General features: G+C 44.8%; 1 protein-coding gene across 1 annotated transcript in view; it reads right to left on the bottom strand.

Moving 5' to 3' along the window:
* LOC311099282 (voltage-dependent N-type calcium channel subunit alpha-1B-like) overlaps positions 1-15,186 on the bottom strand; it is a gene marked incomplete at both ends in the record, with an annotated part of 253,927 nt that overhangs the window by 46,130 nt on the left and 192,611 nt on the right. The window contains 3 exons of the mRNA XM_084139992.1: positions 3,394-3,531; positions 3,913-4,073; positions 5,009-5,105. Coding sequence (XP_083996118.1) covers positions 3,394-3,531; positions 3,913-4,073; positions 5,009-5,105 — 396 coding nt within the window. The remainder of the gene's footprint in view (positions 1-3,393; positions 3,532-3,912; positions 4,074-5,008; positions 5,106-15,186) is intronic.

The raw sequence follows: 15,186 nt of genomic DNA, 5'->3' as shown, positions 1-15,186 counted from the left end.
TCGCGTCACGCGTGAACGCGCAATGTCCTCTGTGGTTCTCTCTGAGGGAACAGGACGAACCGCCACTGGGAAGGGACGCCTTTGCGCACCAACCGTGGCCGAGAGTTCTCCTGTATGCATTCCCTCCGCTGTCCTGCATTCTCCCACTGCTAGCCAGGGTGAGGTCAGGGGGGCTGTCAGTGATACTGATAGCGCCCGATCGCCCGGGGGCTCCGTGGTTTGCGGAGATGAGTCAGATGTTGATTGCGCCACCTTGGCCAATTCCACATCGACGGGACGCGTTGTCTCAGGCGGCTGGCACGATAGGGAAATTGCCCATAATCGGCCAACCACTGAAGGCCTGGCTGCTGAGAGGGACAGGCTAGAGCGCCGTGGGTTATCTGATGCAGTGATCAGGACCATACAGGGTTCACGTGCCAGTTCCACTTCTAAGATGTATGCCAGTAGATGGAACGTGTTTTCACGATGGTGTGTCACACAAGGTGTGGACCCCATGAGCTGTCAGGTGGAGAGTATTCTCTCTTTTCTACAGGTCATGTTTGATAAGAAAAAATCGCCTGCCACGATTAGAGTGTTTGCAGCAGCGATTTCAGCTTGTCATGAGGGTTTTGGCAGAGACAATGTCTTTAGCCACCCTCTAGTGAAACGCTTCCTATTAGGAACGCGGCGACTTAGGCCAACACCTAGAGTCACGCTTCCTCAGTGGGATTTGGCTTTGGTACTCGAAGCGCTATGTAAGTCGCCGTTCGAGCCATTGAATCAAATACCCCTCAAGATGCTGTCTATAAAGACAGCACTGTTGCTCGCTTTGACTACAGCTAAGCGGGTCAGTGATTTGTGTGCTCTTTCGACGAGACCTGACTGCTTGGCCATCAATGGTGACCTGAGCAGAGCAGTGTTATGTCCTAACCCGGCATTTGTGCCGAAGGTTATTAAGAGTTCATATAGGTCACAGACTGTGGAGCTGTGGGATTTTTCTCCTCCTCCTCATAGAGAGAGGAGTGAGGAAAAGCTCCATCGCCTGTGCCCGGTACGCGCTTTGGCGTGTTACGTCGAGCGCACAGCAGCGATTAGGTCATCGCCTCAGTTGTTTGTGTGTCACGGTGCGGCTGCACTAGGTAGACCACTTTCAAAACAGAGGTTGTCTCATTGGCTTTGTGAAGGCATTGAGACAGCTTATGAGGTAGCAGGGTGGCAATTGCCTCAGGGTATCAGAGCTTACTCCACTCGTGGAGTAGCGGCTTCTACTGCCCTTTTCAGAGGAACAGGAGTAGAGGATATCTGTAGAGCAGCATCCTGGTCGACGCCGTCTCCATTTATCCGTTTCTATCTCTTAGATATGTCTTCTAATTCTCTGGCTCGATCTGTACTCAGCGTGGCTGAAGGGAGATTTTGAGCAAGAAAGAGAGGAGAAGCAGGACTGTGGACACAGGTTTCCATCAGGTCCGCTTTGGTTAGGAAGACGTGTTTTTGACAGATGTGTTTTCTAACTCTTTGGCTCGGTCTGTACTCAGCATAGCTGAAGGGAGATCTTGAGCTAGGAAGAGAGGGAAAAGCAGGACTATGGACAGGGTTTCCATCAGGTCCGCTTTGGATAAGAAAACATATTTTGTGGCATGAATCCTGACTGACAGGGTCAGTACAGTAGAGGCATGCGTTGATTAACAGAATGTGAGGTCATCTATCTGCTTGTTCAGTTAGTATGACTCATGTTTTTGTTCCTGCCCACTAATCTCTGGGATTCCATTGAGTGAGTGAGGCGGTCTACCGCGTTCACAATGTAGAGTGACACTTGATGTCATTCCATTAGTGGTCGGTAGTGTTTTCACAGGATATTGAGGCACATCTATCTGCTAGTACAGATTAGTATGGCTTCTATTCTGGTGATCTGCCCACTAGTCATTGGCATTGCCATTGGACTAGGTGGGGCGGGTCTTTTAACCGATGACGCAGTATATTGTGACGCCCGTAGGGGTTTTTAGTTGCAGTACTGCGGGACTCGGTTGCAGCCATTGCTGGGCCTGACTTTCTCGTTTCGATGGGAAGTGTTAGGCTCGGCAGGGAGTACATTTTGGAGCGCTACGCTCCGCCTTAAACCACTAGGAGCAGAGCTCCCCTATGGGGCGGAGCTCCACGATATAGAACGATTAGTTACCGGAGTGTAACTCCAGTTCTATGAGTGGAGCGGAGCCCCATAGGACTTAAGGCCCTGCCGACCCTCTCTAGTCTCGCTGAAGAAAAATATCTCGGGAGAATGATTGAGGGGAGGCATCCCCTCTTATAGGGACACCTGTACTCCTATTGGCTGTAGGTGTGTGCATAATTTTGTCTCAGGCTGCTGCTGCCTTAGGGCAGAGGGTAAACCACTAGGAGCAGAGCTCCCCTATGGGGCTCCGCTCCACTCATAGAACTGGAGTTACACTCCGGTAACTAATCGTTTTGCCTTGAAGAATGGGCAAAAATCCCAGTGGCTAGATGTGCCAAGCTTATAGAGACATACCCCAAGAGACTTCCAGCTGTAAATACTGTGAATACTTTCGCAAGCCACTGTATGTAACAAAAAAATATTGAGTTACAAAATGTCTGTACCTGTACTCTGATATTGTAGTGCAACGGGTTTCCACAAAGGTTTTGAGTAATGGGGTTTACAGTGAAGAGATGTGCTATTCCTTCTCAAGCCCTATTCGCTGGGTTACAGGAAATAGAGCCATTTTGATTTAAGGATTAATCTAACAGCTAGTTAGCTCATTTTACATAATTTATACCGTGTAGCCCTGCATTATTACTTGGGAGTAATGATGTGGAAAGAAAAAGAGAGAACGACAGAGGGGGAGAGAGAGAGCGATAGGGAGAGATGAAAAATGACTGACTAGCTGAGGAGAGCACATAAGACACTCCAACCCTGTTAAGGTTCTACATGCCATATAAATCAGGGTAATGATGAGGGACATACTGTATCTCTGACTAGCGATGTCTCCTCCTGATTATTTACTCAATGCAAGCATTCACACACTCAGAAATACATACATATACACACACACACACATACATACACACATATACACACACCTCCCACTGGATCCCACCCCACCTAGCATCACCCTGAGAGCATTTATTTCCCCCATATCATTGGCACTTTGGCCTTTGAAATGGATGTCAAATGGGATGCTTCTCTTGTAAAGGACACTCTGTACGTTCAATAGGGGTTGATGGACTCCATAGGAACCCTCTCGTTTGCCTGGGAAGCTGACTGGCTACCCTGTGGTTATGTGAGTAGGTGATGTGTAGGTGATTGGCTAGCCTGTGATTATGTGACTGGGTCCTTGTCAGTAATTGGCTGGCCTGAGCTGCTCTCTGCAGCTAATTGGCTGGTGTGAGATGTGGGCTACTCACATTGGCCAGCCCTCCCCGGTGGAGACGGTGAAGAGGGTGAGGAAGGCCCACAGCACGTTGTCATAATGGAACTCATACTTTCTCCACTCACGATCCTGGGCCGCTACGTCATCACGGTCATAGTCCAGAAACTTACCCCTGATGAATGACGGAGAGAGGGAGCGAGAGAAAGGAGAATGAGAGGAGACAGAGAGAGATAGAGAGAGAGAGAGAGAGAGAGAGAGAGAGAGAGAGAGAGAGAGAAAATGAAAGAAAGAAAGAAAGAAAGAAAGAAAGAAAGAAAGAAAGAAAGAAAGAAAGAAAGAAAGAAAGAAAGAAAGAAAGAAAGAAAGAAAGAAAGAAAGAAAGAAAGAAAGAAATAAAGAAAGAAAGAAAGAAAGAAAGATTGAAAGAAAGAAAAAGAGAGAGTAGTACAATATCATATTATATTGTAGGTCAATTGGCACGAGCTATGTATTTAGTAATGGTTCATATCCAATACTAGTCAGTGTCAATATTGTAAGAGTGTGTGTAATGTACCTGCAGTCCTTCTCCAGACCTTTAGACTCGTCGGTGCAGTAGAAGAACTTGCCCTTGAACAGCTGCACAGCGATCACAGCGAAGATGAACATGAAGAGCATGTAGACGATGAGGATGTTGAGCACGTTCTTCAGAGAGTTGACCACGCAGTCAAACACAGCCTGAAGGGGGAGACACACACACAATCACTCAAACTCACATTGGCATGCATGTGAACACACGGCTGCACACACATATACACACACACACAGTCCCTTCACAGCACTCTGTTGATCAGTTTGTGGTTTTATGACTCTGTGTGAGACATGTCATGGCATGTATGCAATCTGCCCAATGAATATGTATCAGCTGGGATGAATGAGACAGCAACTCACAGAGCTGCTCTCTGATGTAAGGTATTTCCATCAACCTGTCACAAATGCCACTGTCCAAGTATCTAACTGTATGAGAGTGGTTAGCTCTGGTCCAGGGCATTATGTGCAGCTTGCTGATGCTGATCTCTCAGGACTGAGCCTTCAGCATCAGCAAGCAGCACGTAATGTCCTGGACCAGAGCTAGAGAGTAGTGGGCTTATCTCCCTGCCAACCCTGATCAATCTCAATCATCTCAATCACCCCTCAATTAAATTAATAGGATTTGCTGCTGTCTTTGGTCCGATCCATTACCTTTGTCTGATCAACTGCCTTTCCACAAATCAATTACTTTGGTCTAGTCTGGGTGAGACAATATCAGAGACGGAGCTGGGGTCCTGATGAGAGTGAGATGGATTTGCATTTTTCTCATTTGTCACTTAAAAACGGTCGCCGGGTGGAGGATGATGAACTGGTATATGAAGATAGACACTGGGGATATCAGTCATTACATCACGCCTTTCCTCTTCTCTCCCACTGATGTGATTAGCATATTAGCTTATCTCTCATACAATCACTTGGGAGTTCGGAATCCACTGTCTGCTGCTGTTGCACTTTAAAGTGTGTGTGTGTGTGTGTTTGTGCGTGCATCCGTCTGTGTTTGTGTGTGTGCAACTTGTCACCGGTCATTGAAGTGGCTTCTCTGCTGTGTCAGAGTGGAATTGACAGGTGACAGATGTAGTTACCTTGAGTTTGGGCAGTCGTTTGATGGTCTTCAGGGGCCTTAGGACTCGCAGTACCCTGAGGGACTTTATGGTGTTGATGTCCTTGCCTTTAGTTCCTCTGCATAGAGCAAGCCCACAGTTAGTGACCTAAGGAGAATGTACATTCTACTGTGGCCCACAGGCTCTCACCACTACCTTACCTTCTGTTCTGTCTCACACACACACACACACACAAATCTCTCTCCCTCTTTCACGCCTTCTCTTTAAGGCACACATGTTTCAAATATCCTTCCATCCCCATAGTTACAGGTTCTAGTGAGGAATACTCTGCGGTTAGTAGAGTACAGTACAATAGCGTTAGTAAAGTACATGCATGTGAGTAGATGGGTTATTCTACAGAAACATACTGTACGTACACAGAGTAGGACAGTAAATCACATTTTAAGAGAAATTCCAAAGGGTTTCTATACAGGGAGCAATCACATAATAGGACAAAGGACTACAATCCACTATCCACTGGTATTTCTGTAAAATAACACAGACATACACAATAGCAGTAAAAGACACAAAGAAACAAGCCCTGAGTCAGGGACAAGCTTCTTTGCAGGAACCACTGCTGTCCTAGCCATTGGTGCTGTGCATATTACAGTGGCGGGTTACACAGCAATGATTTAGAACCTGTTAGTGACAATATACCGTACTGTCCTCAGGAGCCAGAAGGACATTGGTCAATGACAGTGAATGTGGAGTCAATACAGTAATCTACCGACACATTGGCCGTGTCCGAAATCTGTCATGACTACTACTTACTAAAACTACATACTGTGTACTAATCGTCCTACCCACTATTTAAAATGTACTGTTTGGTAAACATTTATTTTACATTTACATTTACGTCATTTAGCAGACGCTCTTATCCAGAGCGACTTACAAATTGGTGCATTCACCTTATAGCCAGTGGGATAACCACTTTACAATATATATATTTATTTTATTTTTTTTGGGGGGGGGGGGGGGGGGGGGGGGGGGGGTAAGGGGGGGTAGAAGGATTACTTTATCCTATCCCAGGTATTCCATAAAGAGGTGGGGTTTCAAGTGTCTCCGGAAGGTGGTGAGTGACTCCGCCGTCCTGGCGTCGTGAGGGAGCTTGTTCCACCATTGGGGTGCCAGAGCAGCGAACAATTTTGACTGGGCTGAGCAGGAACTGTGCTTCCGCAGAGGGAGGGGGGCCAGCAAGCCAGAGGTGGATGAACGCAATGCCCTCGTTTGGGTGTAGGGACTGATCAGAGCCTGAAGGTACGGAGGTGCCGTTCCCCTCACAGCTCCGTAGGCAAGCACCATGGTCTTAAGCAACAAATATCAATCCATACTGTCCATACTCTCACCATTTCATGGTACATTCTGTACATTGATTCTGTACTTTGAGTCTTTTTTTTTAGGGGGTAGATCAGCTTTATATTTCAGATAGATTGTAACTTCCATCAATGTAATTGTCTGCATCTCTTCCAATCCCCCATATGTTTTTTTTCTCGCAAATATATATATATATATATATATATATATATATATATATATATATACATACATACATACATACATACATACACACATACAGTGGGGAAAAAAAGTATTTAGTCAGCCACCAATTGTGCAAGTTCTCCCACTTAAAAAGATGAGAGAGGCCTGTAATTTTAATCATAGGTACACGTCAACTATGACAGACAAATTGAGAATTTTTTTCTCCAGAAAATCACATTCTAGGATTTTTAATGAATTTATTTGCAAATTATGGTGGAATATAAGTATTTGGTCACCTACAAACAAGCAAGATTTCTGGCTCTCACAGACCTGTAACTTCTTCTTTAAGAGGCTCCTCTGTCCTCCACTCGTTACCTGTATTAATGGCACCTGTTTGAACTTGTTATCAGTATAAAGGACACCTGTCCACAACCTCAAACAGTCACACTCCAAATTCCACTATGGCCAAGACCAAAGAGCTGTCAAAGGACAACAGAAACAAAATTGTAGACCTGCACCAGGCTGGGAAGACTGAATCTGCAATAGGTAAGCAGCTTGGTTTGAAGAAATCAACTGTGGGAGCAATTATTAGGAAATGGAAGACATACAAGACCACTGATAATCTCCCTCGATCTGGGGCTCCACGCAAGATCTCACCCCGTGGGGTCAAAATGATCACAAGAACGGTGAGCAAAAATCCCAGAACCACACGGGGGGACCTAGTGAATGACCTGCAGAGAGCTGGGACCAAAGTAACAAAGCCTACCATCAGTAACACACTACGCCGCCAGGGACTCAAATCCTGCAGTGCCAGACGTGTCCCACTGCTTAAACCAGTACATGTCCAGACCCGTCTGAAGTTTGCTAGAATGCATTTGGATGATCCAGAAGAGGATTGGGAGAATGTCATATGGTCAGATGAAACCAAAATAGAACTTTTTGGTAAAAACTCAACTCGTCGTGTTTGGAGGACAAAGAATGCTGAGTTGCATCCAAAGAACACCATACCTACTGTGAAGCATGGGGGTGGAAACATCATGCTTTTGGGCTGTTTTTCTGCAAAGGGACCAGGACGACTGATCCGTGTAAAGGAAAGAATGAATGGGGCCATGTATCGTGAGATTTTGAGTGAAAACCTCCTTCCATCAGCAAGGGCATTGAAGATGAAACGTGGCTGGGTCTTTCATTAAGACAATGATCCCAAACACACCGCCCGGGCAACGAAGGAGTGGCTTCGTAAGAAGCATTTCAAGGTCCTGGAGTGGCCTAGCCAGTCTCCAGATCTCAACCCCATAGAAAATCTTTGGAGGGAGTTGAAAGTCTGTGTTGCCCAGCGACAGCCCCAAAACATCACTGTTCTAGAGGAGATCTGCATGGAGGAATGGGCCAAAATACCAGCAACAGTGTGTGAAAACCTTGTGAAGACTTACAGAAAACGTTTGACCTGTGTCATTGCCAACAAAGGGTATAAAACAAAGTATTGAGAAACTTTTGTTATTGACCAAATACTTATTTTCCACCATAATTTGCACAAAAATTCATTAAAAATCATAGAATGTGATTTTCTGGATTTTTTTCTTCTCAATTTGTCTGTCATAGTTGACGTGTACCTAGTATGAAAATTACAGGCCTCTCTCATCTTTTTAAGTGGGAGAACATGCACAATTGGTGGCTGACTAAATACTTTTTTCCCCCACTGTACATACAGTGGGGAGAACAAGTATTTGATACACTGCCGATTTTGCAGGTTTTCCTACTTACAAAGCATGTAGAGGTCTGTAATTTTTTATCATAGGTACACTTCAACTGTGAGAGACGGAATCTAAAACAAAAATCCAGAAAATCACATTGTATGATTTTTAAGAAATTAATTTGCATTTTATTGCATGACATAAGTATTTGATACATCAGAAAAGCAGAACTTAATATTTGGTACAGAAACCTTTGTTTGCAATTACAGAGATCATACGTTTCCTGTAGATCTTGACCAGGTTTGCACACACTGCAGCAGGGATTTTGGCCAACTCCTCCATACAGACCTTCTCCAGATCCTTCAGGTTTCGGGGCTGTCGCTGGGCAATACGGACTTTCAGCTCCCTCCAAAGATTTTCTATTGGGTTCAGGTCTGGAGACTGGCTAGGCCACTCCAGGACCTTGAGATGCTTCTTACGGAGCCACTCCTTAGTTGCCCTGGCTGTGTGTTTCGGGTCGTTGTCATGCTGGAAGACCCAGCCACGACCCATCTTCAATGCTCTTACTGAGGGAAGGAGGTTGTTGGCCAAGATCTCGCAATACATGGCCCCATCCATCCTCCCCTCAATACGGTGCAGTCATCCTGTCCCCTTTGCAGAAAAGCATCCCCAAAGAATGATGTTTCCACCTCCATGCTTCACGGTTGGGATGGTGTTCTTGGGGTTGTACTCATCCTTCTTCTTCCTCCAAACACGGCGAGTGGAGTTTAGACCAAAAAGCTATATTTTTGTCTCATCAGACCACATGACCTTCTCCCATTCCTCCTCTGGATCATCTAGATGGTCATTGGCAAACTTCAGACGGGCCTGTACATGCGCTGGCTTGAGCAGGGGGACCTTGCGTGCGCTGCAGGATTTTAATCCATGACGGCATAGTGTGTTACTAATGGTTTTCTTTGAGACTGTGGTCCCAGCTCTCTTCAGGTCATTGACCAGGTCCTGCCGTGTAGTTCTGGGCTGATCCCTCACCTTCCTCATGATCATTGATGCCCCACGAGGTGAGATCTTGCATGGAGCCCCAGACCGAGGGTGATTGACCGTCATCTTGAACTTCTTCCATTTTCTAATAATTGCGCCAACAGTTGTTGCCTTCTCACCAAGCTGCTTGCCTATTGTCCTGTAGCCCATCCCAGCCTTGTGCAGGTCTACAATTTTATCCCTGAAGTCCTTACACAGCTCTATGGTATTGGCCATTGTGGAGAGGTTGGAGTCTGTTTGATTGAGTGTGTGGACAGGTGTCTTTTATACAGGTAATGAGTTCAAACAGGTGCAGTTAATACAGGTAATGAGTGGAGAACAGGAGGGCTTCTTAAAGAAAAATGAACAGGTCTGTGAGAGCCGGAATTCTTACTGGTTGGTAGGTGATCAAATACTTATGTCATGCAATAAAATGCAAATTAATTATTTAAAAATCATACAATGTGATTTTCTGGTTTTCTGATTCCAGCTCTCACAGTTGAAGTGTACCTATGATAAAAATTACAGACCTCTACATGCTTTGTAAGTAGGAAAACCTGCAAAATCGGCAGTGTATCAAATACAAGTATTTGATACACTGCCGATTTTGCAGGTTTTCCTTTTAGTGATAGGTCTAATGCTTTATTATTAATAATTTCTGTCCTCCGAATTCATATTCATTATATAAATAGGCCCGTTTAATTTTGTCTGGCTTGCCTTTCCAAATAAAATGGAATATTTTTCTCTCATATAATTTAAAAAACTGTTCGCTAGGCGTAAGCAAGACCATAAGCAAATAGGTAAACTGGGATAATACTAAAGAGTTAATCAGGGTGATTTTTCCACAAATTGACAGGTATTTACATTTCCATGGTAGCAAGATCTTATCTATTTTTGCTAACTTTCTATGAAAATATATTGGAGTGAGATCATTTATTTCATTTGGGATATGTATTCCGAGTATATCCACATCACCATCAGAACATTTTATTGGTAAACTACATAGTAATGTAAAATTTCTTTTTTTTTTGTGATCCCAATACGTAATATAGTACATTTATCATAAATTGGTTGGTTGTAATCCAGAGAGGTTAGAAAACATCTCGATGGCAATAATAAATAGATATGCCGATCCAAGATGGCGAAGTAGTGCAGTTCTGTTTTTGTCGTGTGTCTGTAAATAGCCTGTAAATACCCAGTTTTTTTTTGTATTTTTCGTACATATTTCCCTATCAGACTTTTCATCCTTCTACAAAATATACTTTCCTGCAACCCGCCTCACTCAATGTGGAACGGATTCTATTATTGACTTACCTTTTATCTAGAATCTCCAGTTGAAACTAGCTAGCCAGCTAACTAGCTACTTGCTATTAGCCACAGTTAGCGGTATTTCACCCAGAACATTGGATTTTTTTTCTGCTGGATTAATTTAATCACTGGATATTAATCACCGGATATTCGGCCAGTCTGCACAGCGCGTTATCGACCCAGAACATATCAGTTTTTCTGCCGGAATCACTGAATCACTGGACCTTTAACTCCGGATTCATCGCTACCAGCTAGCTTCAACTAAATGGACGCTGTGGTCTGGCTAATCATCCTGAGCTAGGCCCATCTCCCGGCTATCTACCTCTCTGTCAACCGGACGGGACCACCTAGTGTTGACACGGAGCCCCGCCGATCCTACACGACTGGTCTGCCGACGAAATCGTCTGATGTGGTTACGACGACGTCGACCACGAAGATTCCATCTGCTAGCCCCGGCCCGCTAGCACACGCTAGCCGTGGCCTCTTACCTGCTAGTGCTTTAGCAGCCTCCGAACTATCCTATTGCTGTTCACCGGACCTTATGATAACTCAGCTATACAGCTGATGTCTGCTGGACTGTTCCTTTTTACGGTACTACATCCTGTTTATGTTTAGCCTCAGCCCAAACATGGTTAGCTTATTGTTGTTTCGGTTATTTCTAATTGTACTATTTCACTGTAGATCCCCCAGCCCAGCTAAACCTGCCTTAGATAGCTCCTTTGTCCCACCCCCCATACGCGCAGAGACCGACTCAATTGGTGCCTCTAGTGATACTATCTCTTTCATTGTTACCCAACGCTTAGGTTTACCCCCACTTTACTCATATCCTTCCATATCCTTGTCTGTACATAATGCCCTGAATCTTTTCTACAACACCCGGAAATCTGCCCCCTTTATTCTATGTACCCAACGCACTAGAAGACCAGTTCTTAAAGCCTTTAGCCGTATCCTTATTCTAGTCCTCCTCTGTTCTTCTGGTGATGTAGAGGCTAACCCAGGCCCTGCAGCCCTCAGTATCACTCCTACTCCCCAGGCGCTATCATTTGCTGACTTCTGTAATCGCAAAAGTCTTGGTTTCTTGCACGTAAACATCAGAAGTCTACTTCCTAAGTTTGAGTTATTCACTGCGTTAGCACACTCCGCCAACCCTGATGTTCTAGCAGTGTCTGAATCCTGGCTCAGGAAGGCCACCAAAAATTCTGAAATTTCCATCCCCAACTATAACATTTTCCGTCTAGATAGAACTGCCAAAGGGGGTGGAGTTGCAATCTACTGTAGAGATAGCCTGCAGAGCTCTATCATAATATCCAGGTCTGTGCCCAAACAGTTTGAGCTTCTACTTCTAAAAATCCACCTTTCCAGAAATAAGTCTCTCACGGTTGCCGCTTGCTACAGACCCCCCTCAGCCCCCAGATGTGCCCTGGACACCATATGTGAATTGATTGCCCCCCATTTATCCTCAGAGTTCGTACTGCTTGGTGACCTAAATTGGGATATGCTTAATACCCCGGCCATCCTACAATCCAAACTAGATGCCCTCAACCTCACGCAAATTATCAACGAACCTACCAGGTACAACCCTAAATCCGTAAACATGGGTACCCTCATAGATATCATCCTGACTAACATACCCTCTAAATACACCTCAGCTGTATTCAACCAGGATCTCAGCGATCACTGCCTTATTGCCTGCGTCCGTAACGGGTCCGCGGTCAAACGACCACCCCTCATCACTGTCAAACGCTCCCTAAAACACTTTAGCGAGCAGGCCTTCCTAATTGACCTGGCCCAGGTATCCTGGATGGATATAGATCTCATTCCGTCAGTAGAGGATGCCTGGTTGTTCCTTAAAAGTAATTTCCTCTCAATCTTAAATAAACATGCCCCATTCAAAAAATACAGAACTAAGAACCGATATAGCCCCTGGTTCTCCTCAGACTTGACTGCCCTTGACCAGCACAAAAACATCCTGTGGCGTACTGCATTAGCATCAAATAGCCCCCGCGATATGCAACTTTTCAGGGAAGTTAGGAACCAATATACACAAGCAGTCAGGAAAGCAAAGGCAAACTTTTTCAAACAGAAATTTGCATCCTGTAGCACTAACTCCAAAAAGTTTTGGGACACTGTAAAGTCCATGGAGAATAAGAGCACTTCCTCCCAGTTGCCCACTGCACTGAGGCTAGGAAACACTATCACCACCGATAAATCTACAATAATCGTAAAATTTCAACAAGCATTTTGCTACAGCTGGCCATGCTTTCCATCTGGCTACCACTACCCCGGCCACCAACTCTGCACCCTCCGCTGAAACTTGCCCATGCCCCCCCCGCTTCTCCTTCACACAAATTCAGACAGCTGACGTTTTGAAAGAGCTGCAAAATCTGGACCCCTACAAATCAGCTGGGCTAGACAATCTGGACCCTTTCTTTCTAAAACTAGCCGCCGAAATTGTCGCAACCCCTATTACTAGTCTGTTCAACCTCTCTTTCATAACGTCTGAGATCCCCAGAGATTGGAAAGCTGCCGCGGTCATCCCCCTCTTCAAAGGGGATGACACTCTAGATCCAAACTGCTACAGACCTATATCCATCCTGCCCTGCCTTTCGAAAGTATTTGAAAGCCAAGTTAACAAACAGATCACCGACCATTTCGAATACCACTGTACCTTCTCCGCTATGCAATCCGGTTTCCGAGCTGGTCATGGGTGCACTTCAGCCACGCTCAAGGTCCTAAACGATATTATAACCGCGATTCATAATAGACAGTACTGTGCAGCCGTCTTCATCGACCTGGCCAAGGCTTTCGACTCTGTCAACCACCGCATTCTTATTGGCAGACTAAATAGCCTTGGTTTCTCAAATGACTGCCTCGCCTGGTTCACCAACTACTTCTCAGATAGAGTTCAGTGTGTCAAATCGGAGGGCCTGTTGTCTGGACCTATGGCAGTCTCTATGGGGGTGCCACAGGGTTCAATTCTTGGGCCGACACTTTTCTCCGTGTATATCAATGATGTCGCTCTTGCTGCTGGTGACTCTCAGATCCACCTCTACGCAGACGACACCATTTTGTATACATCTGGCCCTTCATTGGACACTGTGTTAACAAACCTCCAAATGAGCTTCAATGCCATACAACACTCCTTCAGTAGCCTCCAACTGCTCTTAAACACTAGTAAAACTAAATGCATGCTTTTCAATCGAACGCTGCTGGCACCCGCCCACCCGACTAGAATCACCACTCTTGACGGGTCTGACCTAGAGTATGTGGACAACTACAAATACCTAGGTGTCTGGTTAGACTGTAAACTCTCCTTCCAGACTCACATAAAGAATCTCCAATCCAAAGTTAAATCTAGAATCGGCTTCCTATTTCGCAACAAAGCCTCCTTCACTCATGCTGCCAAACATGCCCTCGTAAAACTGACTATCCTACCGATCCTTGACTTCGGCGATGTCATTTACAAAATAGCCTCCAACACTCTACTCAGCAAATTGGATGTAGTCTATCACAGTGCCATCCGTTTTGTCTCCAAAGCCCCATACGCTACCCACCACTGTGACCTGTACGCTCTTGTTGGCTGGTCCTCACTACATGTTCGTCGTCAAACCCACTGGCTCCAGGCCATCTATAAATCACTGCTAGGCAAATCCCTGCCTTATCTTAGCTCATTGGTCACCATAGCAGCACCCACCCGTAGTCTGCGCTCCAGCAGGTATATCTCACTGGTCATTCCCAAAGCCAACACCTCCTTTGGCCGCCATTCCTTCCAGTTCTCTGCTGCCAATGACTGGAACGAATTGCAAAAATCTCTGAAGCTGGAGACTCTTATCTCCCTCACTAACTTTAAGCATCAGTTGTCAGAGCACCTTACCGATCACTGCACCTGTACACAGCCCATCTGAAATTAGCCCACCCAACTACCTCATCCCTATATTGTTATTTATTTTGCTCTTTTGCACCCCAGTATCTCTATTTGCACATAATCTCTTGCACATCTAGCATTCCAGTGTTAATACTATTGTAATTATTTTGCACTATAGCCTATTTATTGCCTTACCTCCATAACTTGCTACATTTGCACACACTGTATATATATTTTCTGTTGTATTTTTGACTTTATGTTTTTTACCTCATATGTAACTCTGTGTTGTTTTTATCGCACTGCTTTGCTTTATCTTGGCCAGGTCGCAGTTGTAAATGAGAACTTGCTCTCAACTGGCTTACCTGGTTAAATAAAGGTGAAATAAATAAAATAAATAGTGGACAACCTTGTTTCACTCCTCTTGACAGTTTAAAACTTTCTGAGAAATAGCCATTATTTACTATTTTAAACCTAGGGTTACTATACATGATTTTAACCCAATTTATAAGAGATTGTCCAAAATTGAAATGCTCCAGGCATTTATATATAAACCCCAGTTGTACTTTATCAAGTGCCTTTTCGAAGTCTGCTATGAATAGTAGGCCTGGTTTCCCAGATTTTTCATAGTGTTCTATTGTTTCCAGTACTTGCCTTATATTATCTCCAATGTATCGCCCATGTAATAACCTGTCTGATTAGAATGAATAATGTCCGACAATACCTTTTTAATTCTATGCGCTATACATTTTGCTAGAATTTTTGCATCACAACACTGAAGTGTAAGGGGCCTCCAATTTTTT

This window comes from Coregonus lavaretus (genome assembly GCF_964263955.1).
Source record: "Coregonus lavaretus genome assembly, chromosome: 24".
NCBI classification, from domain to species: domain Eukaryota; kingdom Metazoa; phylum Chordata; class Actinopteri; order Salmoniformes; family Salmonidae; genus Coregonus; species Coregonus lavaretus.
Note: the sequence above shows the minus strand (reverse complement) of the source record. Positions and strands in the feature narration are given on the sequence as shown.